The sequence below is a fragment of the Lichenostomus cassidix genome, chromosome 2, assembly GCF_008360975.1.
Source record: "Lichenostomus cassidix isolate B80296 chromosome 2, HeHo_3.0, whole genome shotgun sequence".
NCBI classification, from domain to species: Eukaryota; Metazoa; Chordata; class Aves; order Passeriformes; family Meliphagidae; genus Lichenostomus; species Lichenostomus cassidix.
In genome coordinates this window covers 47,430,757-47,458,251 of record NC_139482.1, presented here as the reverse complement: position 1 = coordinate 47,458,251, position 27,495 = coordinate 47,430,757, and the positions used below count along the sequence as shown (strand labels likewise).

At 42.4% G+C, this 27,495-nt stretch overlaps 1 protein-coding gene and 1 long non-coding RNA gene across 2 annotated transcripts; both read left to right on the top strand.

Annotated features, from left to right (window-relative positions):
* The first annotated feature begins 1,963 nt into the window (after positions 1-1,963).
* Positions 1,964-12,087, top strand: LOC146441320 (uncharacterized). The gene is made up of 4 exons (XR_014850431.1): positions 1,964-2,121; positions 9,595-9,712; positions 11,149-11,254; positions 12,012-12,087. It is a non-coding gene; the product is annotated as an uncharacterized LOC146441320 (long non-coding RNA).
* A 715-nt stretch (positions 12,088-12,802) lies between these two features.
* On the top strand, positions 12,803-19,662 carry LOC146441319 (uncharacterized). The gene is made up of 7 exons (XM_085051423.1): positions 12,803-12,855; positions 14,860-14,919; positions 15,411-15,472; positions 16,859-16,912; positions 17,621-17,687; positions 17,966-18,009; positions 19,393-19,662. The coding sequence occupies exons 3-7, from the start codon at positions 15,414-15,416 to the stop codon at positions 19,547-19,549; spliced, it is 381 nt and encodes a 126-aa protein (XP_084907549.1). The 5' UTR covers positions 12,803-12,855; positions 14,860-14,919; positions 15,411-15,413; the 3' UTR covers positions 19,550-19,662.
* Positions 19,663-27,495: the final 7,833 nt, after the last annotated feature.

Below are 27,495 nucleotides of genomic sequence, written 5' to 3'. Positions count from 1 at the left end.
TCTCAAGGTTTAATAAGGAAACTGTTTTTCCAATAACCTGTTAAGCTTAGAAATACTCTTGTAAGATTTTAGTGATCTGCAGTTTAAAACTTACAGCCAATTCAATGTAAAAAAGACATAGTAATACTTTTCATCAAATAAGATGTATAGCAATAATTTCCACGGCACCCAAATGCAAAAAATAAAAACTGTTGAATTTGTCTCATCTGTGCAATAGCCTACTAGCCCCATATTACATGCTATGAAAGGCATGAATGACTTCAGACATTTTCTTTGAACTTAACAAGTCTGCTACTCAGTCAGAATTAGACTACTTTTCACCTAATGTGTCTCATGCTTTAACCTACAGGCAGTATTTTGCCTTTCAGTAGCAGGAAGGAAGGTTTCCAGAAAAAAATTCTCACATTGACTTGTGAAACCCAGTAACTCGTCTCAAGCCAAAAGCATCTATAGGTTTTTAAGAAGCTGCTCATCCTCAGCAGTTACATGGAACATGAAATATTCCTGAGAATTTGATTCTTTGAGAAGTGAAGTTTGCACTTTCCCCGGGAATATAGACTTAGCTATCATTTTTTTCAAGACTGACCTATTTGCATAGTCCTGGGAAACATGATATGGACTTCTGGAGGCCATCTGTTTTAGCCAATCACTCAGATCAGGGCCAGCTTATGTGAGGTTGCTCAGTGCCTGGTCCAGTGGAGTTTGAGTATCTCAAAAAATGGAGGTCACATCATCTGCAGGCCCTAGTCCCAAAGTTTGACTGCTCTCATACTGCAAATTTTTTCTTAACATTTAACTGGAATTTCCCACACTGCAGCTTATGTCCATTGCATCTTGTGCTATAACTATTCACCTCTGAAAACGAACCACGTTCTTATTTTTCTGCTGTCTCTCACAAAGTAGATGCAGAGAGTGACAAGATCTGCCTGTGCTTTTGGTAGTGCAGCCCAGGATGTGGTTGGCCTTCTTTTTTTCTTTTTTCCTTTTTTTTTTTTTTAAATATTCATTAATAACACAGGCAGAGGGATCGAGTGCATGCTCAGCAAATTCACAGGTTACATTAATCTGAGTGGTGTGGATGACACATCTGAAGGATGAGATGCCATTCTGAGGCACCTGGACAGGCTGGAGAAGTGGGTCCATGAGAATTTCATGAGTTTTAGCAAGACCAAGTGCAATGTGCTGCAGCTGGGTTGGGATAACCCCTGGTATCAATGGAGGCTGGGGGACAAACAGATGGGGAGCAGCCCAGGGAAGAAGGACTTTGGGGTGCTGGTGGATGAGAGGCTGGAGATGAGCCAGCAATGTGCACTCCCAGCCCAGAGAGCCAAGTGTGTCCTGGGCTGCATCCAAAGCAGTGTGGGCAGCAGGGCGAGGGAAAGGATTTGTTCCCTCTGTCTGTCTCTGCTGAGACCCCAGCTTGCAGTGCTGCATCCATCTCTGAGATCCCAGCAGAGGAAGGACATTGAGCTGTTGGAGCGAATCCAAAGGGATGTAGTACCTCTTCTGTGATGAAAGGCTGAGAGAATTAGAATTGTTCAGCTTGAAAAATAGAAGGCATCAGAGTGACCTAATTGCAGCCTTTCAGTATATGAAGAGAGCCTACAAGAAAAATGAAGAAGGACTTTTAGAAGAGCATGTAGTGACAGGACAAGGTTCCATGGGTTTTAAATGAAAGAGAGCAGGTGTAGATTAGATATTAGGAATAAATTGATTACTGTGATGGTGGTGAGGCACTGGAAGAGGTTTTCCAGGGAAGTTGTAAATTTCCTATCCTTGGAAGTTTTCAAGGCCAGTTTGGATGGAGCTCTGAGCAACTTGGTCTAGTGAAAGATATCCTTGTCCATGGCAGGGGGGTTGGAACTAGATGATGTTTAAGGTCACTTTCCAACCCAGGCCATTCTATGATCATGATTCTGTGATTCCATGATTCCATGATTCTTGGCTGCCAGATGGGCCCTGGTGAATATGTAGGCAAGGTTGTTGTCAGGCATGGAACATCACTGTCACGTCTAGTCTTTGCATCACAGAGGCTGGCAGCTCTGCTGCAACATTTCCCAAGGCTGCATCACTGCAGGCACAGACATGTCCATACTTCTTCCAGACTAAAACATCCCTCAGGTAAGCAGTAAAATATATAGCAGTTAAGTCAACAGCTGTTGCTCATCTGTTTGATTTTGACAGTAATTTTTTACCATGGCACGGTCACATGCCAATAACTCACACGAGAAACCAACCTTCAGCTGCCTCCTCAGTCTTTACGAGAAAAACTGATTCCTACTATTGCTTCCAGAGAAAAGCAGCAGAGCTCTGCAAAGTTTCCCACTAACTACAGAAGAACTACTAACATGAAGAGAGAGAAAATAGTTCAAGCAAATATGCAGCTACTATAATATTTATCTTTCGTGGTGTTTCTATTTCATGTCCAGTTCTTTTCTCTTGTGTTCAAATAGATTCTTGCAACACAACAGGGTGAGGATCATGGATAAAGGATAGCAATGAAGCAAGATGGGACAGCGAAACGGTATGAGGTCAGGTGTGATGACAGGGTCATCCTCACCAGAAGAATAGACCTGCACCTCCTGATCTATCCATCTTTCATTCTTTCTGGCTTCTTCTCAATCTTATTTTAGATGAGAAATCTTTGATTCTTTTACAGCTCAACAGCAGCAACATTTGGAGGGTCAAAAACATATGAACATGATCAGGCATTCTCCTAACTCTTAGTTGGTGGTAGAAAGTTTTTATAGTCAGAACCACATCAGAGCTTGGAAATTGCCAGTTGAGTTATCAGAGCCTTTTTCTAGTATCCAGAAACTACACATTAACAGACCAGAAGTTGAACCTAATATCTGTTCTATGAACTATGCCACACCACAAGCTGCAAAACCCTTTCAATCTCCTATGATTAATGTCTGTTGCACTGTGAAGAAGAAAGTATGATCAGCATCAAAGTGCTGCTGTACTCTAAGGTATTGAGTCAGTAAGTCCCCAGCCAAGTGTTGCTTCCTTCTCTGTGCAGCAGCACTTTTCTGTGAGGACTACACCTGCGTATGGTGAAAATAGGAGTTGTAAGCATATATTATTGGTGGGTTTTTTTTGAGAGCAGGTCAAAAAACATCTCTTCATTGCTTCTGAGAATCTGTTTGAGCAATGAAGAGAGTCAATAGGACTTTGAAAGACACAAGCAGCCTTTGCCCTTTGTGGCTTTTATCAATCCGGGAATGTTTTGTGAGTGAGAAATACAGTAGAGTCTAGATTGAGAAAGGCTGTAAGGAGACTGAAGAGTTTCAGTATCAAGATGTCATCCCAGCTTAGAAGAGAGATGTCTTCAGCAATTTGTACAAATTTTCTCTCTGTTCATACACTTTACCAGATGTGTTCAGTACAGTCATGCTTGCTTGCATTGTCTTTTTACTATTTTCTTGATTTTTTTTCCCCCTTGGAATCAAAGTTTAGTGGACTGTGCAGATTATTTGAGCACTGAAAAGATTATTGAACTTCTTCAGTAAAGCCAATGAATTGCCTTTTTAGAGGAAAAAAAGTGATGAATTCCTGCTAAAATAGAGCACAGTTGATTTTAGCTGACCTTTACTAGGCAGAAGAGGCATGTATTTATTTGAAAAGTATGTTTTGTATCTTCCACAAGACCCAAGAGCAACATGAAGTGGTCAAGAACAGCTGCTCAAACCTTGAGTTACCCACCTTCGCAATAAATTCTCTGGAGGTCTTATCATAGGAAGGCTTGGGTTGGAAGCGACCTTAAATATCAGGAAGGAACCTTCCCTACAGCACAGGGTGGCACATTTTTTGCTGCAATGTCTGAAGGACAAAGTTTTTTTGTTGCCCTGTGCTCTGCTGTGTAGGGAGTGAAATAGAAAGCAACATCTGCTTCTGCTATTGCAGTGGCCAGGTTTGGGAGCAAGTTTGTCCATGGGCAGAGAGAACTGGTTTTGAGGCAACAACAATCTAATTCTGCTGTTTGGGATTTCCAGTGCTGTTAATCAGTGAATCCTGGTCAAAAGCTTTGGTCAGTGAGAAAAGGGAAGCAGCTTAGACACAAGAAAGGTAGATTAGATACCAGAAGCAGTGAAACCACTGAAAGCAAGAGAGATATTCTGAAATTCTGCAGCATGTCAGCTCCTTTCCTGCAGAAGTGTGTGACTTACTTTTGCACAGCAAACTGTAAATGCAATGAACTTAAAAGCTTTGTCTGTTGGAGTTTTCTCTGTCTCCTCTTCTGGAACAAGCACAGAAGTCTTGGTCTGCTGGGCAGGTTACCAGACTTAAGCATTAGAACATGTACCTGGGAACTCTTTGAGCTAAAAAGATAATCCAACCAAGACATAAAAGTACCCCTATTTTTATTCCAGTTCAGATGTTGGCATGTGGTTTTCATGGTTGCCAAATCCAGACTAAAAAAATCCCCACAAAATAAGCAAACAAAAAAATCTGAAGGGAAAATCAAGTCTTTCCAACCACATGGAAGAGAAGTGGAAGTACTTTAAGCACTGTGTCTACTAAAAACAATATGCAGGCATCCACTGTCTGAGCATTCATGGCAGACATCCTTTTCTGAGCAGACTTGGACACAGCAGAGAGTTTTCTAAAAATACCATTGAATAAACAATGAAATTGAAATTTGAAGGGTCATGATGGATGCAGAGAAGTGATGAACTCAGATCTGGTGGTTTTTTATAGAGACACAAAAGAGAAATATCTGTATAAATGAAATGTAAATGACCATTGAGCTGCACAAATGGGACAGACATCTGTATCACAGAACAGTTGAAACCCTTGTTTTTTTCAAGTGAGGCATTCTGCATGTGGTAACCACAAGATTTCACCTTCCTCCAGAGGATGGGAGGGCTGTCCTGTGTGGGATTGCAAGTGGCAGCTCAGTACTTTCACAGAGTGAAGTATGTGGTTTGTAAAGAGGCAGAGTTGTCTCAAAGAAAGAAGACAGCCATAACGTGCAAAGGAGCACAAGCAGAAAAAGGAATTAGAAATAAAGGCATGAAGTCAAGGAATATGACACCACTGAGACTGCAAAATCAGGCACACAAAAGTCAGGGAATGGGGAAATTTGAGCAAAGCAAAGCCAACTCTCTCTTGTCTATTTTTTTCTTAAAGCCAAATTCCTTCATTTGGGAGACAGCATTTCCAATTTTCTAAATACTGGTAGAATGGAAGGAGAGGGAGAGTGTTGACACCACAGCTGCCAGCAAGCTGTTAGGGTTAGCCATATGTGTCTGGGTTCCTCAGCCTGAAGACTCTGCCTCCCTTATTTGCTTCAGTCACGCTGTTTTGTTGATATTTTTAGGACAGCAAATGAATGGGATAACCAGGCTGATGCTTTCCATCGGTCAGCTGAGCACTAAACCTAAACGTATTTCTTCTGAGCTATAGCTGCTAAAATTGCAGTCATTGTCAATGTGCTTGAGGACTGGGTTCAGCAGGAGAGCCCCATAGCACTGGTGGTGTTTCATGTGTTGTTGAGTCAATTGATGCCTGACAGAGCTGACAGTCTAAGGTGGCAATTAAGGCAATGCTTCTTCAAGGAATTATCTCTTGCTGTTTTAAATTGGACCAAGCCAACATTCTCCTAATTACCTGGGCCTCTTGTCTCACCTCCTACACCATTACTGCTTCAGTCACTGCCCCTCTGTACCACTGTGCTTGTGGGAAAAGAGTCTTAAGGCTTCACTCCCACTACCTCTCTAGTTCAAACATGGCTTCTTCCTTAAAGATTGGATGACATCTCCATCTCTAGGGCTTCTCAGAAGTGGATAAAAAGACAAAAGCATCCTATGTTAGGCAGCTATACTTAGTTGTCTCCCTAGTCTTTTACATGCATGTATTCACATAAATATACAAGCACAGCAATATCTTGGTTTAGACAGACTTGTTTCGTAGTCCACAGATGAACATCATTGAATACGTGTTTTAGATGTCTCAACTAAAAATAACTGCTCCCTGTAACATATCACACACGCACGCAACAAAAACTGCAGGCAAATTGCTGTGGGAGCCAGCTCTGGTTCCCCTTTTGCAGTCACGGCAGTGGACTTCCAAAGAAGACTTCAGTGCGCTACACCAGCCCAGCCCTGGGAGCTGATGTAGAGACTCAGAGTGTCACTAAAATGCAAAGAGGCACCAGCACAAAATACATGGTGAATCTAAAACAGCAGCAGTAGCAATCGCAAAAATCATTCTTCCATTTAAAATTAAACTGAGAAATTAATTTAGGGACTAGTGGAAATAACACCAGCTCCAGCTGGTCAGACATGGATTGCAGCAATAATTTGATCCAGGTTATTGAATCTCCTACATTAGCATGTAGCACTGCCTCTAACTTCAGCATCTGTAGCTCCTCAGAGAACGTCTCTGAAAAGTGACAGCCTAGCTGGTCTGCTCAAAACAGACTCAGCAACAGCATGGCAAATGAAGCTGTCATGAGCCAGCAGCTTGCTGTATCAACCCCTTCAAACACAGACGGATCACAGGTTTTGTCCATCACACAGGCTTTGTTAAAAAAGTTGAAAATTTTGACGTATTCATCTCCTATAGAAGCACGTGGTTTAATTAATAAATTCATCAGTTTATTTAGTTTAGGAAATTTCTGTGCCTAATCTAATACAGTTGTACAGCATAAGATATCATTTGCTGGTCATCAAGAGTTCTGAGGTGTTTTATTTTGTGATCCTGCTTGTAGACTATAGCTGTGTAAAAACATATCTGGCTTCACAAGGATGCACCACTTTTAATAACTACCTTCAGCTTTATGTGCATCACGTTGCAGATAGCATCCTGTCTTTCCTGCTGTTCCCTGCACAGTTAATCCTTCTGTCATTCAGATTACTTTTTGGTGGGCCTACTGTGATGCATACTAGAAATCTGAGGACTTGTGAGGCCAAAAAATACTTAATTTTCCATTTCCACTGAGACTGTCTCCAGGGAGGGAGAAAAATGCCCTATTTAGCTTTAATATATAGTCCATTTGCTCATTAAAGCATTTGTCATTGATTGTCACTGAAGTACTGGCACACTGAATTTTCCACTTGGTAAAAGTTAGCAAGGAGCAAGCCAACATTATTTTAACTCTCTGCTGTGTTACTATTGAATGTTGATAGGTTTTTCAAGGCCCTATCTGCATGTTTCCCTTTTTTAAGTAAAGGAAGTCCAGGGCATGTATTTGGTAGCAAGAGCTTGTGAATGAGTAGATTAATTATTTGATTGGCATGATATAAGGCCTGATTTTAAAAGCACACAATTAGCTTTAAGCACTATTATCCCCATTCAAGCTGGTCATTACTCCTTTGCTTAAGTGTTTTGTTGAACTGAGTCCTGAATACGAAGCAACCCTGTGTTATGAAATTGATTGCATCTCTGCCCCAGGAGCCTAGCTGCTTTGCTGACAAAACCAAACAGGGAAATGATATGCACCTTTCACAAGAAGAACTGGTAGTGCCAATGATGGGACAGGTACCTGAGAGAATGACCGTCAGGGCAAAGACATTTCAAAGCAAACCTGAAAAATAGCAAGCCAAAATCAACAAGTTTTACACCTTGCTGGGGTGCATGGAGGTTTCAGGTTCTGTGAGCTGCCAAAGGATGAGACACCTGAGAGCAAAACCCTGGCAGGTGAGGCAGTGGGGCTGGAAGCCATGGTGGGATTGAGGGGGCAATGTGAGGAGCAGCCCTGCTTGCCCCACTCAGCCCCCACTGTACAGCACCCATCCTTCTGCCACCTCAGCAGGGGAAATACCCTCAACTACAAAAGCCACACCTGGGGCAGTGACATTGCAGAGGTGATGGCAGGGCTTTGTCAGCTGGGAGCAAAACTGATCCTTGGAGAAATATGAGTAATTTGTGTTAACTAAGAAATTATTATTTTGCACCACCTCGCTGTACCCAAGGGCTTGGAGGGTTGGATATCACCCCCAAGATAACTGGAACCATGCCTGGAAAAGAATTAATCATCAGTAAGCCCGACTGGCCTCTAATTCTAGCTGTTACTTTTTACTCCACGTTTTTCTTCATTTTAAATTTTCTACATTTTTTTTCTGTTTTGCGTGCAGGGTTCAGCTTTTTGGGTGATGTGCAAGTACGTCTGGCTGGCAGAATGGTGTAAAAGTGTAGAAAAAGCTTCTGGAATTTTTTTGGTGTGTTTTTGCCGCATTGGTCCCTCTTCTTTCTTGTCTCACGGGGTGAATTTTGGTGAAAGATGGTGCAGGGTACAAGCATGTCTCAAGGCCCTCTGGACCTCCACTTCCTCCTCTCCACAGTGGAAATATTTACAGGGTAGTACAGGAAACAAAGTTGTAAAAATCCAAGGTTGTTTTTCTGCCTGGATGGCTAAATTGGGAAGATTCAAGGCGCATAAAGCAGCTTAAATAATGCAATTTTTAAAGAGAGAAAGTGTGTGATGTCATCCTCCCTAGGATTAAAGTGTGAGTGTCTAGATCAGCTGGGATTACCCTGCACTTTAGAGGTGTTGTGTGAAACCTCCTTTATCTTTGTTCTCATCTTGTTCTTATGTTCAGTAAAAATTTCATTTATGTCAAAGGTTGCACACTGCTGGACTGAGCTGCCTACATTTCCTCTGCTATGCTGGGTACACCCCAATCTTTTGCCTCTCGTCCCATAAATACATTTGTTCATTTGGAGTGGGAGGAGGGATTTTGGATCTGTGTCCAGCTGCACAGACCCCAGTCCTGCCCATAGACCCTCACAAGGTTGCAGACTGCATCTACAGCATCAGCCAAGCACTTGCAGCACCCAGAAGGGCAGCTGTCCCAAATCTCTCCCACAGTTTATATCTGTCATCCTTGCTGTGAATGCCAGAGGAAGAGTTCAATCCCTTTGCTGTATAAATAGGGTGGCTGAGCTATCCATGGGAAATACCTCCAAAAGCTCCTTTCCTTCAGACTGCTTTGTCCTTGAAAGACTGCAGAATTTTAGCAAATCTTTTTGTGTTTGGGATGAAAGGGGGAAAAAAAATTTAACAGCTTCACCCAGTACTTCCTTCTGCAGAGGCTGAGTGAGCTGCTGCAGCTTCCTCCCTTGCAGCATCCCTTGTGGCCTGGGTATGTAGTCCTGTGTCTGAGGCAACCTTCTAACCAAAGCCTGAATGGAACTGTTCTTTGTGGCTGAGTCCCTTATATCCTGACTGATGGCCTCAAGCCTATTTATGCCCAAATGTCCTGTCTAAAAATGGAAACAGGGATAAATTCAACAGTTACAGTACCAAAATTAAAATTAGACTTACTTTGGCTTAAAACAAGAAAAAGAGCCAAGGGGTTTTGTGTTTGCATTTTCCAGTTTTATGGCTGCCAGTGCTATGAAACAAATTGTATTGCTCTGTTAGAGCTTGGTATGAGATTGGTTTTGTACCAGCCTGTCTCAACAGCTGAAAAAATCTGGTATTACAAACATATAAGAGACAGCCCACTGTGAAGTCTGTCAGACATGAAAAATTTGGGAGAGCAAATTATATAGTCCACCTGAGCATCTCATTCCAGCTCTGCAGGAGATGGGACATGACATAGTGTTTTGTGTGAAACAACAGATTTTTCTGCAATGTTTTTGTAGGAAGACACTGCTTTCAGATGTGACCTCATCCACAGAGCGCAAAGAAAAATTTCAGCATGATGTGCTCCAAACTTCTCTGTGAATACAAGCAGCCTGTTGGTGAAAACCAACATTGCAGGTGAGGGCAACCTGAGCAAATTCCCTTATTATTCTGTCTTCTGGAGCAAGCAGAAAGCAAATAACATTTAATTATGAGGAGCTGTCAACTCCCTTGAGGTCAGGCAGGTCCTGCAGAGACACCTCAACAAATTAGAGAGCTGGGCAATCATCAACCATATGAAGTTTAACAAGGGCGAGTTCACCTGGGATTCTGCACCTGGGTTGGGGCAACCCTTGTAGTGTGCACAGACTGGGGAAAGAGAGGCTCGAGAGCAGCACTGCAGAAAGGGACCTGGGGCTCCTGGTCAATGGCAAGTTGAACATGAGTCAGCAGTGTCCTGGCAGCCAGGAGAGCCAACCCTGTCCTGGGGGGAATCAGGCACAGCATCACCAGCCGGGCAAGGGAGGGGATTGTCCTGCTCTACTGTGTGCTGGGGCAGCCTCACCTCAAGTGCTGGTGACAGTTTTGGGTGCCACAATATAAGAAAGGCATTAAGCTGTCTGAAGGATGTCCACAAGGATGGTGAAAAGTCTGGAGGAGCAGCCATATGAACAGTGGCTGAAGTCGCTTTGTTCAGAAGAGAAGAGAGACTGAGGGGAGAAATTATTGCAGTCTGCAACATTCCCATGACAGGAAGAGAAGAGACAGGTACCAGTCTCTTTACTCTCATGACCAGAGACAAAACCTGAGGGAATGGCCTGAAGGTGGTTCTTCATCCAGAGGCTGGTTGGGCACTGGAACAGGCTCCCCAGGCAAGTGGTCACAGCACCAAGCCTGACAGAGTTCAAGAAGCATTTGGACAATGCTCTCAGGCACGTGGTGTGATTCCTGGGGTGACCTGCGCTGGGCCAGGAGCTGGACTCAATGATCCTGATGAGTGTCTTCCAACACAGCATTTTCTATGATTCTGAGATTCTATGAAACAACTTTTAGAGTACTTAGCATAATAAGGTTGTGAGGCAGGCATTTTCAGGGGTAATGCAGGCCTGAGCAGAAGTACAGGCCTACTCAAATCTCCCAGACCACTCAAATCTCACCAGGAAAATACAATTTCTTTTTGAGCTTTTGTCAACTTCCTTTTTCTTGTTCAGCCAAAATAAATGTGAGATACGGTTGTTCCTTATATATTTTGGTACACATAATTCTTGGGCAAGTCAAGAATGCAGAAAAACTGCAGAAAAATGTGAATGCAATAAAATGTTTTTGAAAGTTCATAAAAGCCATTTATTAGCCAAAAATGGGATTAAGTTGGTGTTGCATTAGAGGGCTTGATTCAGTTATTTTATCATCATCTCATGTAACAAAAAAAAGTATGGGGGAGCAGGAATGAAATGCAAAAGGTATGGTGAATTTGTATTTCTGTTTTAATGCTCTTGTTCCTGCCTTGCCTGTTTTCGTGCAACCAGAACTGTGGCCCATGCTGTAACCCTTCACCCAACACTCTAATTCTGTAGTTTGCAGGCAGCACCTGCACCCCCAAAGACCAAGATGGGACAGAAAGATGTCACAGGATGCACTTCTCCAGAGGGCAAGAAAGAATTGGATACGCAGACAAAGGAGGTAGGATGGGGACTGCTAATGGGTCTGTGGCCAAAGATCCCCGACCATCTTGTAATGCCTGCAGCCAATTCATGGTGAAAATGTGGGCAAGTCACTTATACTGCTTTAATCTCACTGCAGTTGGCAGAATTTTTCCAGGTGATTGCAGTGGGTGAATGGCTTTCACCCACTGTTTCATGTGCTTTTGGGCAGAGAAGGGGCTAGAGCATGCATACAATCACACACAAAAGTATTTACTGACAGCATCATGTCAAAAGGCCACTTGTGAGACCAGGCAATATTCTACTTTAGCTAATTGCAAAAAAGGAATGTACGCACATTAGGTACTTTCCAAATACTAGGAATTTCATCACCATTAGAGACAACTGGAAACTCCAAATATGTTTTAAAGTATTTAAGAACTTGCCTTGAAAACAGCCTTCATCTTTCCAGTGTTCTTAAGTGACACCTATTGTTATTTTAATGTTTCAGGCATGTTGTGAAAATCTTGTCCTTGATGGGAAGCCTAAATAAAATGACTGCTCCTGCAAAGACAATTAGGAATTTTTTACATTTTTGTGCAAGTCAATTTCATAACAAGGCTTCACAAGGGAAATTTCTGTCACTTCTTCTGAAAAGAAATGCACAGGTCTAAAGAATCAAGAATCTTCGTGTAAAGAGAATGAAGAAAAAACCCTACTGTTCACTGTATTTTTTTGTTCTTGATAACGTATATTTATTTTATTTTTCATGACATATATTTTATTTCAATTTTTAGATTGCTGTATTGCATGAATACAAATTTCTCAAGCATCAACATGTTTTGTGTTCAGAGGGCACAAGTAATTTGAAGGCAAGTAGTCAAATAATAACTTATCCTGCTATTAATGATTTAATAAACTCTGTAGCATACGCATCTCGGATATTTTAAATTGATGCCCAGAAATGTCCCAATGCCTGTGTTTCTCAGGAGTTAGTTAACTTGAGAAAGAGCATATTTTCTGGGCAAGACTGCGGGTGGAAGACACACTGGCTGGTAATAAAGCCAGAACTAACCTGTGATACGCAGGGTCCTCAACTAAGAATAGCATTTGGTACACCAGGTGTTTTACATGCATGAGGAAAAATCCAGTTCCTCATTTGTAAGCTTTTCAGTTTAGACACAAGCACAAGAACACTAGAGACTAGAATTGCTGGCATTGGCAAAAACAAGCAGGAGGAAGTTTTTCCTGTTCACCTGGCTCTTCTACTGCTTTCTGCATATAACTGCAGTAAGGATCGGGTTGTAGGCTGAATTCATGAACATATGCACATATACAATGCTTCCTCTGTCTTCTTGTTTGTAAAACAAACCCAAACAACTGGCTTTGGAAGGATGTGATTTAGGTTTTTATTCTGAAAGGAATAAAACCAAATGGCATAATTAAGAGTGTCTATAGTTAGGTATTGAGACACGTAAAACTTAGGTCAAGACTTGTGCTTGGTCTCCTATCTCACTAACCCTCTGACTGCCTTGTGTCTCATTTTGTCCACCCTCACCCACTGCTAACCCTTTTTTTTCACAGGAGTGTTTGCAGGAGCCATTGAGAAGGTTGGAAGAAAGGAATGAGAAACTTTTAAAGGTATGAAAATGGTCTTGTGAGGAAAGAAATAGGCATGATATGTGACAAAAGAGTGTTAGGGCCAACCATAAAATTATTAAAAATAGACTGTACCCAGAGCAATGAAGATCATGTCAGGGCAGTTCTGTGATGTGCAGCTCTGTCCAGACACTGGCACAGCAAAGATTTTGCTGGCTGTCACTGACATGAAACAACTCCCCCATCACTGCTGTCTCTGACTGCAAGGATGTCTTGAGAAAAGACTTTCGGATGAATCACAGCAGGCTCGAGTTTGTGGCTTGTGGAGTCTTTCAGAATTCTTCTAATGTTGCTCAAGGTGGATCCCAAATTATTTGTTCCCAAGGCATGCAGTTATCCACAAAGACATGTACACAGTCCACTTTTCTTTCACAAGTATCAGCTGGTTGCTGACCAGTTTTCAACTGTGCGTTTGCCTAATCTCCTATTTTGTGGACACAACCACGACATCATGACAGTAGGTTTTCTTGTATTTTACCACATGAAAAAATACAAGCATGAGGGTAGGTGGTACCTTCATTTGTCCCTCCAGTGGAAGATGCCTTGGGTTTGAAAAGACACAGCTGGGATTTAAATTAGCCTTCTAGAAGTAAAATCTTCCATATTCCTTCAACCATCATAAGATTGTGAAAGAGTGCAGTGCTAAACAAAACAGACTGTTTTGACTTACAAATTAATTTTCCTGCCTCCCCTCCTCCCCTTGACTGGCTGATTGTTTCTTTTTGTGCAGTAGGAACAGTTGATCTTTTTCCCAACAAAATAATTAAATGCAAGCACTTGCCATAACAAAATCTAGAGTAAAGTTTTGAAATTGCACATATGTCTGTGATTTCATGAAAAGCTACAGAAAAGCAGCACTTTTATATAGGAAAAGCCTCCATAAACCAAGCCATCTTGATTTATGAGTCAGCAGAGTCATGAGATCACAGAATATTTCAGGTGGGAAGGGACTGGGGGTGGGGGTGGTCTTTGGTCTGATCTCCCACTCAAAGCTCAGAGAACAGTGTTCATGGCCCTATCCAGCTGGACTGTAGGACAGAGCCTTTCCATCCTCCTGGCCACTCTGTGGCCTTACCAGAGTTCATTGACATCCATCAAGTACCAAGGGGAATGTGGCATCCACATGTGGCCTAAGAAGTGCCAAGTGGAGGAAGAGAACCCCTTCCCTCGACCTACAGGCCATGTTTCTGCCCACAGGGGTGGGACGTGCTTTTCTCCTGCACTGCCAGGGCACCCTGGGGGGCTCACACTCAGCTCCTGTCCCACCACCCCCAGGCCTTTCCCTCACTCCCCAACTCCTGAGGATGTTTTTCTGCTCAGGGTGTTCTGCATCCCACAAATCACTGAGCCCTGTGCAGTGTTTGTGGTGACTGAAGAGCCAGGACTCTTGGCTGATGTGTGGCATCTTGTCCAAGTTCGTGACTGCACAGGGAGTTGTCCCCTGCCACCCTCTCCTCAGCATTATCTCACACAGCCGTGGCTAAGCAGGGCTGCAGGTGACTCTGCAGCACCACTGATCCCCAGTGGTTCCTGTCACACCAGGCTGACACATAACCCAGGCACTGCAAAGCTTTAGTTCCTGCTGATAATGAAAAAATTCCTTCCCAGTGGTCACAAGCACCTTGCTTGTATGGATCCTCTGGGTCTGATAAAAGTTATAGCCACCCCAAAAGCTTTTATCTCAGCATGGACACTGGCTTCAGCTTCTGTCTTCTATCCTGCTGCCTATTTTTACCAACAGATAGGAATTTTATTTCTGCAAGATTTTCCTTCACTGTTGATACTAGTCACAATTTCTGTGGCTAGAAAGACTGTCAGACACACAGTGTGATCACATAATCCTCACTTCTGATAAATGTTTGATGGATAGAAAGTGCTGGTTCGCAGCTTTTTAGTAGTGTCTTTACATTGAAAATTTAACCAACGGTAGTTTTAATATTAAAACTTCTCCCTTAACAAGTTATATTTGTTTTTGTTGGTTTTTAGGAAAAAAACAGAATATTGGAAGGAAGAAAATTACTCATAAAGCAGGAAAATGTCTTAAAGGTATCTTATTTCATATCACAGTACATGCTCCTTCTTTGTTTAGACCATCACCATTCTAGAATAATTTTTACAAAAGTAATTACAAAGGTGTTAAAAGAGAGATGCAATAATCAAATATAATGCTGGTAAAAGTGTGGAGACCAGGCCTGCCATTAGTCTCCAGGATATAAAAATAATGCAACACTGAGTAGTTTTGGGTTAGAAGTTTTGCAGACCATAATCTGCAAACCAGCCAGAGTGTTTTTAAAACAAGTAACCTTGTATTATTGGGAAGATAAGTCATCCAGAAAGTCACTGCAATATAAAACTAATACCAAGAGGGTAGATTCCTGCAGATTTCTATCACAGCCAATTTGGGAGAGCAGACTATAATATCTGCAAGGGCAGCACTGGTGCTGATCTCATGCTAATAAGCTCTGACTTGGCTTTTATTGCACACCAGGCTGATGGACTAACACTAAGATTGTTTGCTTTTCTTTTGAACTTTTAAGGCCATGCAGATAAAACTAAACTATTTGCTTAAGGAGCTCAAGTACCCTGAACTAATTGATTCGTAAGTATTAGCAATGCCCTCTATACTGGGCTTGTTTTTTATAGCACCTAGAATGTTTCCGCATCAGCCATACGCGAAGCATATGCTGATTGTAAGCTAATATGGTTTATGCAGCATCAAACAAGTGCCTCATATTTATGTAGAACAGCTTCTTTTTCTGTCACATAATCACCCAACCACAGAAATGTAAATGAAATTTGGATTTGGAAAATCCCATCTGATTTTTTCAGCAGATTCCATGAGTAGTTTATCTTTCACTCAGTAGACCAAAGTTGTAGGGCATGTCCTGGATATTAATTTCAATTCTTTTTCCTAATAACCTGTAGCAGGTTCATGGCATTAGTTTGCAGAATAAGAAGCAAAAGCAGCAGCTTGAACAGAAGCAGCAAAGCCTGCAACTGACCTCTTATTTTCAGAGCAAGTGCTCTCTGTTCATGGTCAGAGTTCAAGTGACGTTTAAACCATGCTCCCCCTTTCACCTCACTACTAGACTGTAGTCTCCTTTAAGTAAAAAGGTTACGTAGGATCTCTGAATTTCAAAACACCACATCTAAGTACAGAGCCCAGCACTGGGTTTCTCACTGATGCTCTCCCCTTTCCCATCTGCACCACAATGCAGAAATCCTCCAACTCCAGAAAACACGAGGAGTTAAGTATTTCCTCTAGCAATCACTCCCAAATTAAGCTCCAAGTACAATGTGCCAGCAGGAACAGTGACCCCAGTTTAAAATCTCCTCTTTCAGATCTCTGAAGTGGTTTGACATTCAATTTTGTGCTCTGTGTTCTGCAGAGAAGAGCTGTGCAATGATGTTATGTATGCACTGCATTAACTGTAAGAACAGAGGCTGAAATACAATACAAAGTTTAAAACAGCAAGCACTTTGGAATAAATCTACTGCATGCAATAGTACAGCTAACCCCACACCTGAGGGGCACTACAGATCTATTTTAATTACTGTGGTGCTTCCACAGGCAATGTCATTAGAGAAAATACTAGATCTTACCTTGCCACCATGGTAGCATGTTTGATGGGAGAAACACAGTAATACTAATACTTTCCTGCAATAAAACAATCTAAATAACGTTATTTCTATGCTATTAATATGTTCTCTTACCACTGTGTAGCAACTTCAGGATTGCCTAGTTTTGCTTGTTGTCCGAGACTGGATGAACCCATGAATTCAGTTGTTCCATGCAATTATTCTTTTGAAAGTGCACCAAGCATGAAGGGTTCCCCATTTTGGTGCTTACAAACACATGAGGAGGTACAATATCTCACCACAAGAAGTTTGAGGCTCTCACTAGATGAGTGGATAGCATGCAGTAGAGGGATGTACAGCATAGCAGCCCTGAAATGATCATGATTCTCTTTCTTTCTGCTAACAGAAAAAACTCAAAGGAATTGAAGATTCTGATAGAAACCTTGGGAGCGAGAATCAGGTAAAGGGAGGTGAAGATGAAAAAGAATACACAAGATAAAAGACATGTGCTTTGGTGGAAGGGGGAGTTTGAGCAGCCTGACAGTAAAAGCTGTCAAGAAACAAAATCCTGATCCTGTTAAGACAGTCAAGTGATATCAAGTGCTTGGCCTCAAAATTCAGTGTGTGTGACTCTCCTTGTCTGTGTTGTTGCTCCTGAAGGCTGACTCCATCCTGGGAATCCTTACTGGTTCTCCAGTGCCTAGGAGGCTGCTGGAGACAGATGACTTTTGAAAGCTGACTGTCCCTAGACACCACACCCTTGAGGTGCCTTCTCCTGCCTAGTCAAAGCAAAGTAAAGAGAGGTTCAAAATGAAACATAGCAACATGTACTTTTATAAAGAGGAAACCAAAACATGTTCAGCCTAGAAAGGTCAGCTTTAAGATTCAGGGAATTGGGAAGGAGGAATAAATATTTCTTACAAAGTTCCCAAAGGAACTGCTTGGCTTTGTCATCAATCTAGTATTTACCTTTTATGCTGTTGCTGTGAGATACATTTTAATGCAACAGCCTTTGCAATGGGAAGCAGTAAGAAACTCTTCTCCACAACTAAGGCATCTGTTAGGTTGCAGCTCTTCCTCATGCTGTAGGTTTATTGTCTTCATCAATGAGCACTTGCAATGAGCTGAGCTAGCTGCAATCTCTGTTGGGGTTTCTTTTTCTCCACAGCCCGGAAAGAGAGAAGGCCGACAATGGCCCCAGCTCTCCCACCCAGCAGATAGCTGTGCTGAAACAGGTAAAAGAATACTACATTGCTCCCTTACACCTGCACTTGCAGGGTGCACTCCATCTGTCTTTGTTTCAAGCTGGAAACCTCCTTGTTTCATCAGATTAATCTTGGAGTTTTTCAGCCCCAGTAGCTCCTTGTATCACCCAGTTCCCCTGTCTCAGGCTCTCCACTTCTTGCTCAGCTTTGTTAGTTTGCAAGCCCTTATAAACTGTTGAATGTTTGTTGTCCTAGAAGTCAGAAAACCTAATTTCCAAATGATTGATGTCTTTTTTTTCCCATTCTAGGCCCAGAAATCTGGCTACCTAAAAAAATTCTACTTCCCTCGTTGGTAGGTAAAATGTTCTCATTGCATGCACACTTGGTTAATTACACCTGGAGCACTATGGAGCTAAGATTATTCTGACTAGTGCTGGAACATCACGGGAGAAATAGTGCAAGCGAGAAAGAGAAATGTGCTGCAAGTGTAGAGTGGTGTGTTTGCAAACTTAGGGGAGCAGCAGGCTGAAGGAATCTGGGTGCAAACACTGTTTGCAGGGCCCTCAATCTGTCACCTCTGAAAAAGCAGCAATTACGTGCATGCTGGCAAATGTTTCCTTCTTCCCTCCTCATGAAGAAGAAAGGGAGGAAAGCTGTAAGTTTAAGCACCTGGTTTGCTCCCCCTGGGTTCTCCATTATCAGCCCTCCATCAAACCACTTCTCTGTCATAGTCTCCTCACCAGATGGATACTGAGGGGTTGCTGGTAGACTGGGACAAAGTAATGTGGACTCAGCCTCAAGCCAAGTGATGCAATTTCTCTATTTCCCTAGTTTTGGCTGAAGGTTTGAGGAAAAGAAGATATTTATGAGTGAATTCTTCAGTTAGTCCCTTTGTAGTGAGGGAACAGGTGTTTCTGAAGCTATTTATAGATTATTTGGTGAAGGCTGATGGTGTGAGAGTCACCAGCTGTGGCTCATTTTCTTTGTCCTTTTCCACTAGCACTGGTAGGAATGTCTCCCAAGACACATTGTTCTTTCTGCAGTAGTCTTGTGGTGCCTTTTTAAAAGGAAATAAACCTTCAGTTTGCTTCTATGTCATAGGAAGCTAAAAGATGGATTTTGCAGACAGTTGTCCAGAAAATGGATCAATTAGTTTTTTCCTTCCTGAGGAGAGAGAAGCGTTTTGTTACTGTTGCACAATTACCAAGTGCTTATGTTTTTTAACTTGTGAAGCTTCATTTCCATTTAAATTCAAGCATTTTCACATCAGGAAGATGTTCCTGCCAACATGGAGCATTCACCTGTGGGAATAGTATTCCAAAAGGAGCACATAAAAGTACTGCAGGGTTTGTCTGAGCAAAGCAATGGAGAAGTTGTGTAGACTAAGAGCACTGACAGGACTAACAATGAACCTTACATGACCTCAGGCAAATTGCTTCCCTTTAGGCTTCAGTCGCCCATCTGTAAAATGATGATAGTATTCATTTTCTCTGCTCTGTGTTCTTATGTGTTGACACTACAGAACCTTTGGCGGCAGGAGCCCTTGTTAAGTGTTAAACTCAAGCCAAGGATGGGCTCCATAGGATAATATCGCCAGCGATGGGATGGAAGGATTCTGCTTTGACCAAAAAATTACAAGATTATGTGCTCCAATACTTTTTAATATTAATAGAGCTTATTTACAGTGTCTGTAAATTTTTTGTTGGTGTGTGTGTGTGAATTTCTCTCTTTCTAGTTGCAGGAGCTCTGTGGGGCTGTTTGTCAGGTACTTACTGTACTGCAGCTGCTTGATCTTAATACTTCTACTGGTTTATGAATACCTGCCTGATCTTACCTGGCCATACCAGCTGGACCTACCAGACACTATCAGCCATCTGCTGTGGATACACTAACCCTAGAAGATTTTAAAGACTTTAGGCTGGATTTCTGTAGGTCTGCTGCTTTGCTTCTGGGAAGACTAGCACTTTAAAATAAAGCATCCATAAATGCTAAAAGCACATGATAATATCTGTCTTTTCTGTGAGAAATTTATTAGATCCTCAGAGGAAGAAATTAAGCCCATGTATCTCAGTAAGAGGGAGCATGCTCAAGAGCATTCAGTTGTTTGCTGTAAGAGGTGGGGTCTGAGATGCAAAAATTGCTTCAACATCCACATTCTGATCTACTCCCCAAATCCCTGAATGTCCTGTCCCCATCACCACAGGCATGAGTGCAGGAAATCTGTAATTAAATCTAAATAGGATCTTCTGTTAATGCAAATTGAAATGACCCCATTATCACCAGGGCAGTGATAACTGATAGGAGCTGAAACTTTGTCTTAAAAAATGCCTCGTGACCAACTCAGGACCAGTCAGCTCTGTGGATCTGCCGGTCAGTTCGCCACCTTGCTGCCCAATGACAGAAGTCCTGCAATGGCCTCTCTTGTACACACAGAGCAATACTATTCCACAGCCATAGTAAGCCACTCATGAAGAATATGGGGTTTCCCCTTTTGATCACAACACAGGGATTATCTGCAGGCCGTGTCAAGCCCAGGTTTACCTTGGAGGCACCTGTCATGCACAGACAAGGTGTCTGACAGGGTGTAGATTTCAAATGTCCTGCATAGGCAGAGATCATCAATATGTCTCCTGTGTTGTTTACTGAGCAGTCAAGTCTTCCCCATTCACCTCAGCATACAAGAGACCTTGACTGAGCTCTCACTGGTCCCACAGAACAGCTCTTTGTGGATGCCTGAGAAGGCTTCAGTGCAATTTGCCTTCTGGGCTTGGCTGTCCTGAGAGCCCTCCATGTCCTAATTTTTCTACCCTCCAGAATGGCATTGTGCTTCCTCTGTCTTGAATAATTTTTGGAAGTAGACTGACCGTGATCACGATGGAAAACACACCACCTCACAATGTCATACCCAAGTGCTAAAGGACACACAGATTACTTGCCCTAGTTGCAAATTTCTGTGCCTCATCCCTGAAAGTAGACCAGGATGGTTTCCATACAGAGTCCATGTCTACTTCTGAGCTTGAAAAATGTACCTCAGTGCTTCAACAAGTATCATCTGTTATCTGCATTTCCAAGTCCTCCAGACAGCATGTTTCTTCCTGGGTCATCCAAATTCCCCACCCATTCGTCCTGCCTGCTTGTTGTTGCTGAGTAAATCATGCAGCAATGAATTAGAGCTGTTGAAGAGCAAAATGACCCAGAAAATTGTTTTCATTTACTTCTCATGTTATTTTCTGGTCTGGATAGTGCTCTTTTTCAAAGACCTGGAAGAGCATAAAACCCACTCTCTAATTACACAGTATCTCACAAGGCTGTCTTGTCACATGCCCAATTGCTTTTCCTGGTAAAGGCAATGCCTAAATGCATCACCTGATGGAAAAAGGAGCTTAAACAATCAAAGTTGGGAAAGCAAACCCATATGAAACATACACGATTGAGCAAAAGTGTGCTGAGACCAAAGCACAGTAGCAAAATATCCTGTTTCTATGTAGAAAATGGGGTTTTCAAATTTTAAAAAGGAAACTCACTAAAGCTATGAAGAGGGGACACAGTTGAAGGAAGCCCACCTTATGAGACAGAACATTTGTAGGTATTCATAGAAAAAATTCTCGGCATATTACAAGCAACTGTGAAAATCTGTAAAAGTATCATCTAACTTATGTGAAATGTAACGTGGTACAGCTCCAGCTGCTGCCTGCTTTCCCTCATCCAGCTCAGGGCATGCTTCTAACACTGGCATTTCATGTCCAGCTCCCCACATTGCATGGGAGGCTGGGCTTGTGTAGCCTGGGGGAAAATTTGGAAGTGTGCTCCAAGATGAACATCTCTCCTCACTGCTCTGTCTCCATTAATAAACAAAAAGAGAAAAATCCTAAGCCATCTCCATTATTCCTTGTAACTGCCATAACCTACAGGTTGTGATCCTTGTGAGGGAAGATTTTTTAGCAGAAAAACTTGTGGTGGGGAATGATATTAGTACCACTGTTCAGCTCTGTGAGCGCAAATTTCTGTGGACAACTTGACCACATAGTTTAAAACACAGGATAAAGCAGCGTGCCACTTGATGGTGGCACAAAAGAAAAAACCAAAACAATCTGATTGAACAGCTCAGTTTGCAGCCATGTCTGGTGGAGTGGGTGGCAGCAGCTGTGAGGAGGGCATGTGAGGGCAACAGTAGGTGTTATGGAGAGACCAGCACCTGCTTGCTGCACAAAGCCAAAGCAATCCCCTGTCTTGTCAGCTGACAGCTCCTCCTCCTCTAGGCAGGAGGAAGGGCACTTTCTGTTTCAGCCCCCTGGGGATGTGCAAGAGGGAGCCTTGTAAGGAACTGCAGTGGAAGTGATGGCAAAGGTGCTGCTGGGAGCAGCCTGCAGTCTATCAAACCCCAGCACCCAACCACTGAGGCATTGCCAAAGACATACTGTGAAAGACTTAAAAACGGGGACAATACCATTGCTTATCTGTATTCCTTCTTTGCACATCCTAAATGTTGCTTGTTTAGTTGCTACTCAGTTTATATGCCCAAGGCATACAGTGTTCAATGAAGCTTGATTGTGGAATTGTGATGTCAGGTTTGTTGCAGATTTCTGTCTTTGGTTTTTTCCCTTGGTTTTATCTGACCAGTACCCTCTCCTCTGATGGGACTGGATTAAATAATTGCATTTGTAAAGGAAGTTAATTAACTTCCATGTCAGCTCTTCATTCTTCTCCATCCCAGAAGAGCATCTAATTTCACGGGGGGAAAGTGTCCAAGTGTTGATTCTATGCAGTAGTTTTCTCTTGCAGCTTTTCATATTTTGAGCTGATGAAAGGCACTGTTTTGGGTGCAACTGGGCCACATGTCCCTCCTCATACTCCACAAAGTAGAGGGAAGCCTCAGGACAGGACAGTATATCCCTTCGTCAGACCCATCAGATTGGTGGCTTAGAGTAGTCTTGTTGCAGCTAATCCAAGTTTTCTTGTATCTGTCTTGATTTACTGGGTCTGCCAGGAATGTTTTGTTGCCTACAACATGGAGAGCCATCATTTTATATACTATCACTTCAATGATGGGTGGGATTTTCAAGTGAGCTCCTTCTGGTGTAAACCTGCTTTCATTGCTGTGAGGAACAGCTTTGTTTTGAGGGCTCTGCAGTGTCATCTGGGTATCCAGCATGATCTGAGGGTTTGGCATCCCTGATGTTTTTATTTCCACTCTAAGGTTTTGTCTCCTCTCCACTTTTTCCACTCTTAGGTGGAAAAAAGATGGTTGCTAAAATGTGACCTCAGAATCTTCAGGAACTATGTGGTCATTTTGGTTCAGACTGAATTGCTTGAGAAATCCTTCAAAATTTCAGCAGCTATTCCTCTCTGAATGAGGAAAAGGTATTTAAGAGGTGTGGGGGTTTATAACTTTGAAACACAATAGTATTGAATGCTCACAGTTCCTCCTGCAAGTGCCTGGAGGAGATGAAAAAAAGGTACAGATATAACTGGGCACACTGCAAAACACGGCAACCTTTCCTGCATGCAGAAATATGTCTGACCATTAACACTCTTTGGGAAACCCTTTCTTCCCTGTTGCAGATTCTGGCTCTGAGGCAGCTTGCTGTTGCTCTAGACTGGTTTAAAAAACTTCCAATGCATTGAAATTCAGCACCTTAGGCAAGTAAATGCGTAGCTCATATGCTTGCACAACCTGTTCCCCAGCACAACGGCTGCCTCACCGAATAATAGCCTTGCTATTCTGCATCCCACAAAGGACTGAGTGATGTGGATGCAAAAAGTTTAGGTGAATGCACATTTGAAAGCCTGAACAAGTACCTGGAAGAGAAATCTTTTGAAGGTGACTAAATAGGCAAAATTAATTAGGCTCAGGAAATCCTCTGAGTGGAAAATAGGCCGAGGTGGGGATAGTACTCAGGGGATGTGCCATATATATCTTTGTCTATTCTTAATTTTCCCTGGATGTCTGACTGTGGACACCGTTCTTATACATTCTTCATATTAGACATATTTATCAACCTGGCCCTAACGAAATTAAATGTATTTCCCTTTGACCACAAAAAATTTAGGTCCCAGAGAAAAAATAATTAGTAGTGTATGTGTGGGATGGGGCTCAATAGGACAAATCAAGAAAAATGAAAACCTAATACTCAAAATCAAAGTGGTTTGGGTGTGCCTAGCTCCACTGGCCTGAAAGGGAAGAATAGGGTCTGACTATGGCTTTATGTAATGAGAACAGTCACAAGGGATGGAGCACCAAACAGGAGTGTGCAAGCCACCCTCTAGAAGAGAGAATTAATCCTCAGAATCGGCAAAAAAGCAGAAAAATCCAGAGCATGGCCTGCAGCAGCGGCAGTGATGCAGCAGGGCACACTGTACCCTGACCTTACTGGTCCCTCACAGTAAGGGACTTTCCTGCCCCTGCACTTACTGTGCTGCATGGCAGCCCCATGGGTGCTGTGGGAAGCCCTTTCCTGACCTCTGAGGGTTGCTCACACACACTGCCAGGGGTATGTGTGTAAGCAGGGGGAGTCTCACCACAGCTCCTTCTGCTTGATCTTGGAGCACTAGTGATGACAGACAAGCCAAGGTGTCCCTCAGGACAGCAGGTTAGTCAGCAAATGAGCCTGCTGACAGATCATCTGCTGGTAATGCAGCATTTCCATTTATTCCAGTGTGTCTAAGCAGACATGCTGATGGCCTCCGGTTCCGACATCCACATCTGCTCTCTGTAGCAGTACCTGCACACCAGTCCTTCCCAGGAGAATGGGCAGCACTGATTTATCGGGTCTTGGTCAAATACAGACCTTGTGCTGGTGGGCAGACTGGGCTACTGCCAGAGAGGAGGGAAAGGATGAGTCCAGAGAGAAACGGGATGCACGTTAGACCCTGATGGCAGCAGACACAGGTCTAGTCATTTGCACGCATTTTCTGAGATACTGGAGAGAGGCTAGAGGCTACAGGAGTTAACACCAATGATTTCCATATCAAAGGGCTTTCTGAATAAGTACCAGAACAGACATTTCCCTCTTGAGTGTTTTGGTTGCCTTTTTTTTTTCCTTCCCAGAGATCAGAAGGAGTAACAGCTTAATCGTTTTAAAGAAGCCTTGATAAGGCAAAAATCTGGCACTGGGATGAGGTTCATAGCATATCTATAGATGGACAACTTCAACCAAGCAAGAAACATGTAGGTTCAGAAAAAGGAGAAGATTAAATAATTTCTGTCATTTTCATGTAAAAAAGTGCCAAATGTTTTCTAAAATATCCTCCATATCCAGTGTGCTTTAATGTATCAGTTAAAAGTCGGAGAACTATACTTTAAAGTCTGAGCCACACCATCTGGTTGTCTCCCTGCTCAATGCCCCAAGCATATGGCCAGAGAGAGCATATTTCCTTTTCCCTTCTCTCCTGTCGCCTTTTTTATTCTGCCTAGCCTCATTACCTTAGATTTCCTTACACTGAATTTATATGCATAAACCATTCATTTGCCTTCTCTCTTAATATAGCTGCATGATTCTGAACATCATTTAGGCTGGACTGACAACTCCACATTTTGCCTTGTCAGAAAAATTATTCACATTAATGCCTATTAATTTTCCTGAATCATGGTATACAGGGAAGCAAATTGGTCCTAAGGATGTTTTCTGTGTCACATTACTGCCTCTTTCTTGTCTCCAAAGACCGTTTCCATGTCAATTCACTCTTCTGTTATCAAACTCCCATGTTCAGGGAAATTGTGGTGATAAGGTAAAACTGTTATCTGCTGATAAAAACGGCTTTGAACATTTATGTGCTGTAGATTTTTTTAACTAGATGCCTCTTCACTTGAGTGAAACTCCTTGAATAAGACCCTTTTCATGCTAAATAACTTGTAAAGCACTCTGAAGAGCATATTTTTTGCTAAGACTCCATTAGTTATGTTTGCCTTCAGGTGTGGATCCCTAGTGGGCCTATTCCCCTGTCTTATGTATATATATTAACTTTAGCAAGAATATATGGCTTCACCCATCCTTGCCTCTAGGCAGTTTGACTGCAGTGGTCTTTTTCTGTAGGTGGAAAACATCTCAAGCTGCAAAGAAATAAAACTTAATGAAGGTCCAGCTTGCTGATTTTTATGATGGTTGTAGTTGAAAATATTGCCAACACTATACAGCATACACTTCTATTGGACCTCTTCCCTGAAGTTGTTATGTTCTGCAAATACCTCACCTAGCATCATATTCGGTTAATATTTCTGCCTCCCTTGAGATATTCCATCTAGGTTTGTGTCCAGACCTTGAGGCATCACAGCCTCAAGGTTATTTTTCCAATGCGGGTCTGCTGGGCGTTGCTTGTGGCTGTTTGCACAGAAACGGCAGAATTAATGCCCACAGAGGCATATCAGAGCAGGGCTACTCCCAGGTTATTGTGTTTCTGCAGAAAGCAGTACAGTTGCAAGGAGACAGCCAAATCCTACATAACCATCTCTCCAGCAGAAATTGATTCTCCTCAGTTCTCTTTCTATATATGATCCTTGAGGGAAGCAAAAAGGGCTTTCTTTCTATAGCCCATTGTAGCCTTTAGAACAGTGATTTGTCCAAAATAAAGGATGGAATTAAGATTATTGTTTTTGCTTCAAGGGAGTTGCTGTGGTGGTATCTCAGTTTTAGTGCTAACCAGCACAGCCCACAAAAATCAACAGTGTGGGGAGAAACAGATGTGCCAATGTCCTTGACAGAATTTCTTAATAAAAGGATGTTTAACCTTGATTGACTTATCCAGATCCAAATACATCAACATATGGTAGAGAATCAATGTTTTCGTTAGAGTTTCACTGGTGACACAATCCTACAGTAGAGATTTGGAAGAGAAATAAACCACCCTGGCTTGGAAAGAAACTACAATACTACTGCTCAGTAGGAACACTATGGAGACAGCCTACTACTATTTTCAGGGATGAGCGCAATTTTGCTGCCTTTCACCAGCAGAGTAGGGAAAGCTGAATGCTGCTGGAAAACCATGGACACTAGTACTTAATACATGTGGAGCATTTTGCACACAGTATGGAACAGCATGACCAAAGCTGATGTCCAGCATATCAGCCAGAAAAATTTATCTCCCTGGTATGGCAAATGTTGTGTTAAATACAACTGTTACAATTGATTATTTGAAGGAAAGATGGTGTTCAGGCCAAAGTCTTGAACTGACACTTGGGGTATGTCAAGAGATTTTCCTAGCTATGCCCAGGGCCACAGGGGAAGCTTTTAGTATCTGCCAGATTCAGTGTCATATCTATAAAATTCATACCTTCATTATTTGTTCTGCTCTATCTTTTGAAGTGGGCAAGATTTTCAAAGTCCAGTATGCACAGGTTCACCAAAGAATCGCTGTGTATTTGAGGAGCGTCCAACATGATGCAGCAGAGGGATGTCTGTCTGTAGAGAAGAGAAGGGGAGTGACCTCTGTAGGTCACTTAACTCCAGCAACTGCCCAGAGTTGGCAAAATGCTTGCCAGGGGCTATCCTCACACCCTGAGCATCCCAGAGAGCAACTGAGCTTCCAGCAAAAGACTAAAGCCATGAAAAACACAGCAGATGCAAAATACCTTCACTTCAGTCAATTTTGTAAATTGCTTCTCTTTCGGTGGTCCTGATAAATGTCTTTCTTTTTATGCTGAAAAATTATTAACTGTGTTGTGAGTTGCCATGGATGCAGCATTCGGTTTATTGCAGACTTTGCCTCTTACTGTGCAGGACCTCATTCTCGGCACTCTCCTGGGCTTATAAATATTGAGTAAATTGGCCCACTTTTTTCTCGGAAGTCAGAGGCAAAATTGCCACTAATTTAAAGGTGTAGGCTCAAGCCTATTATATTATGT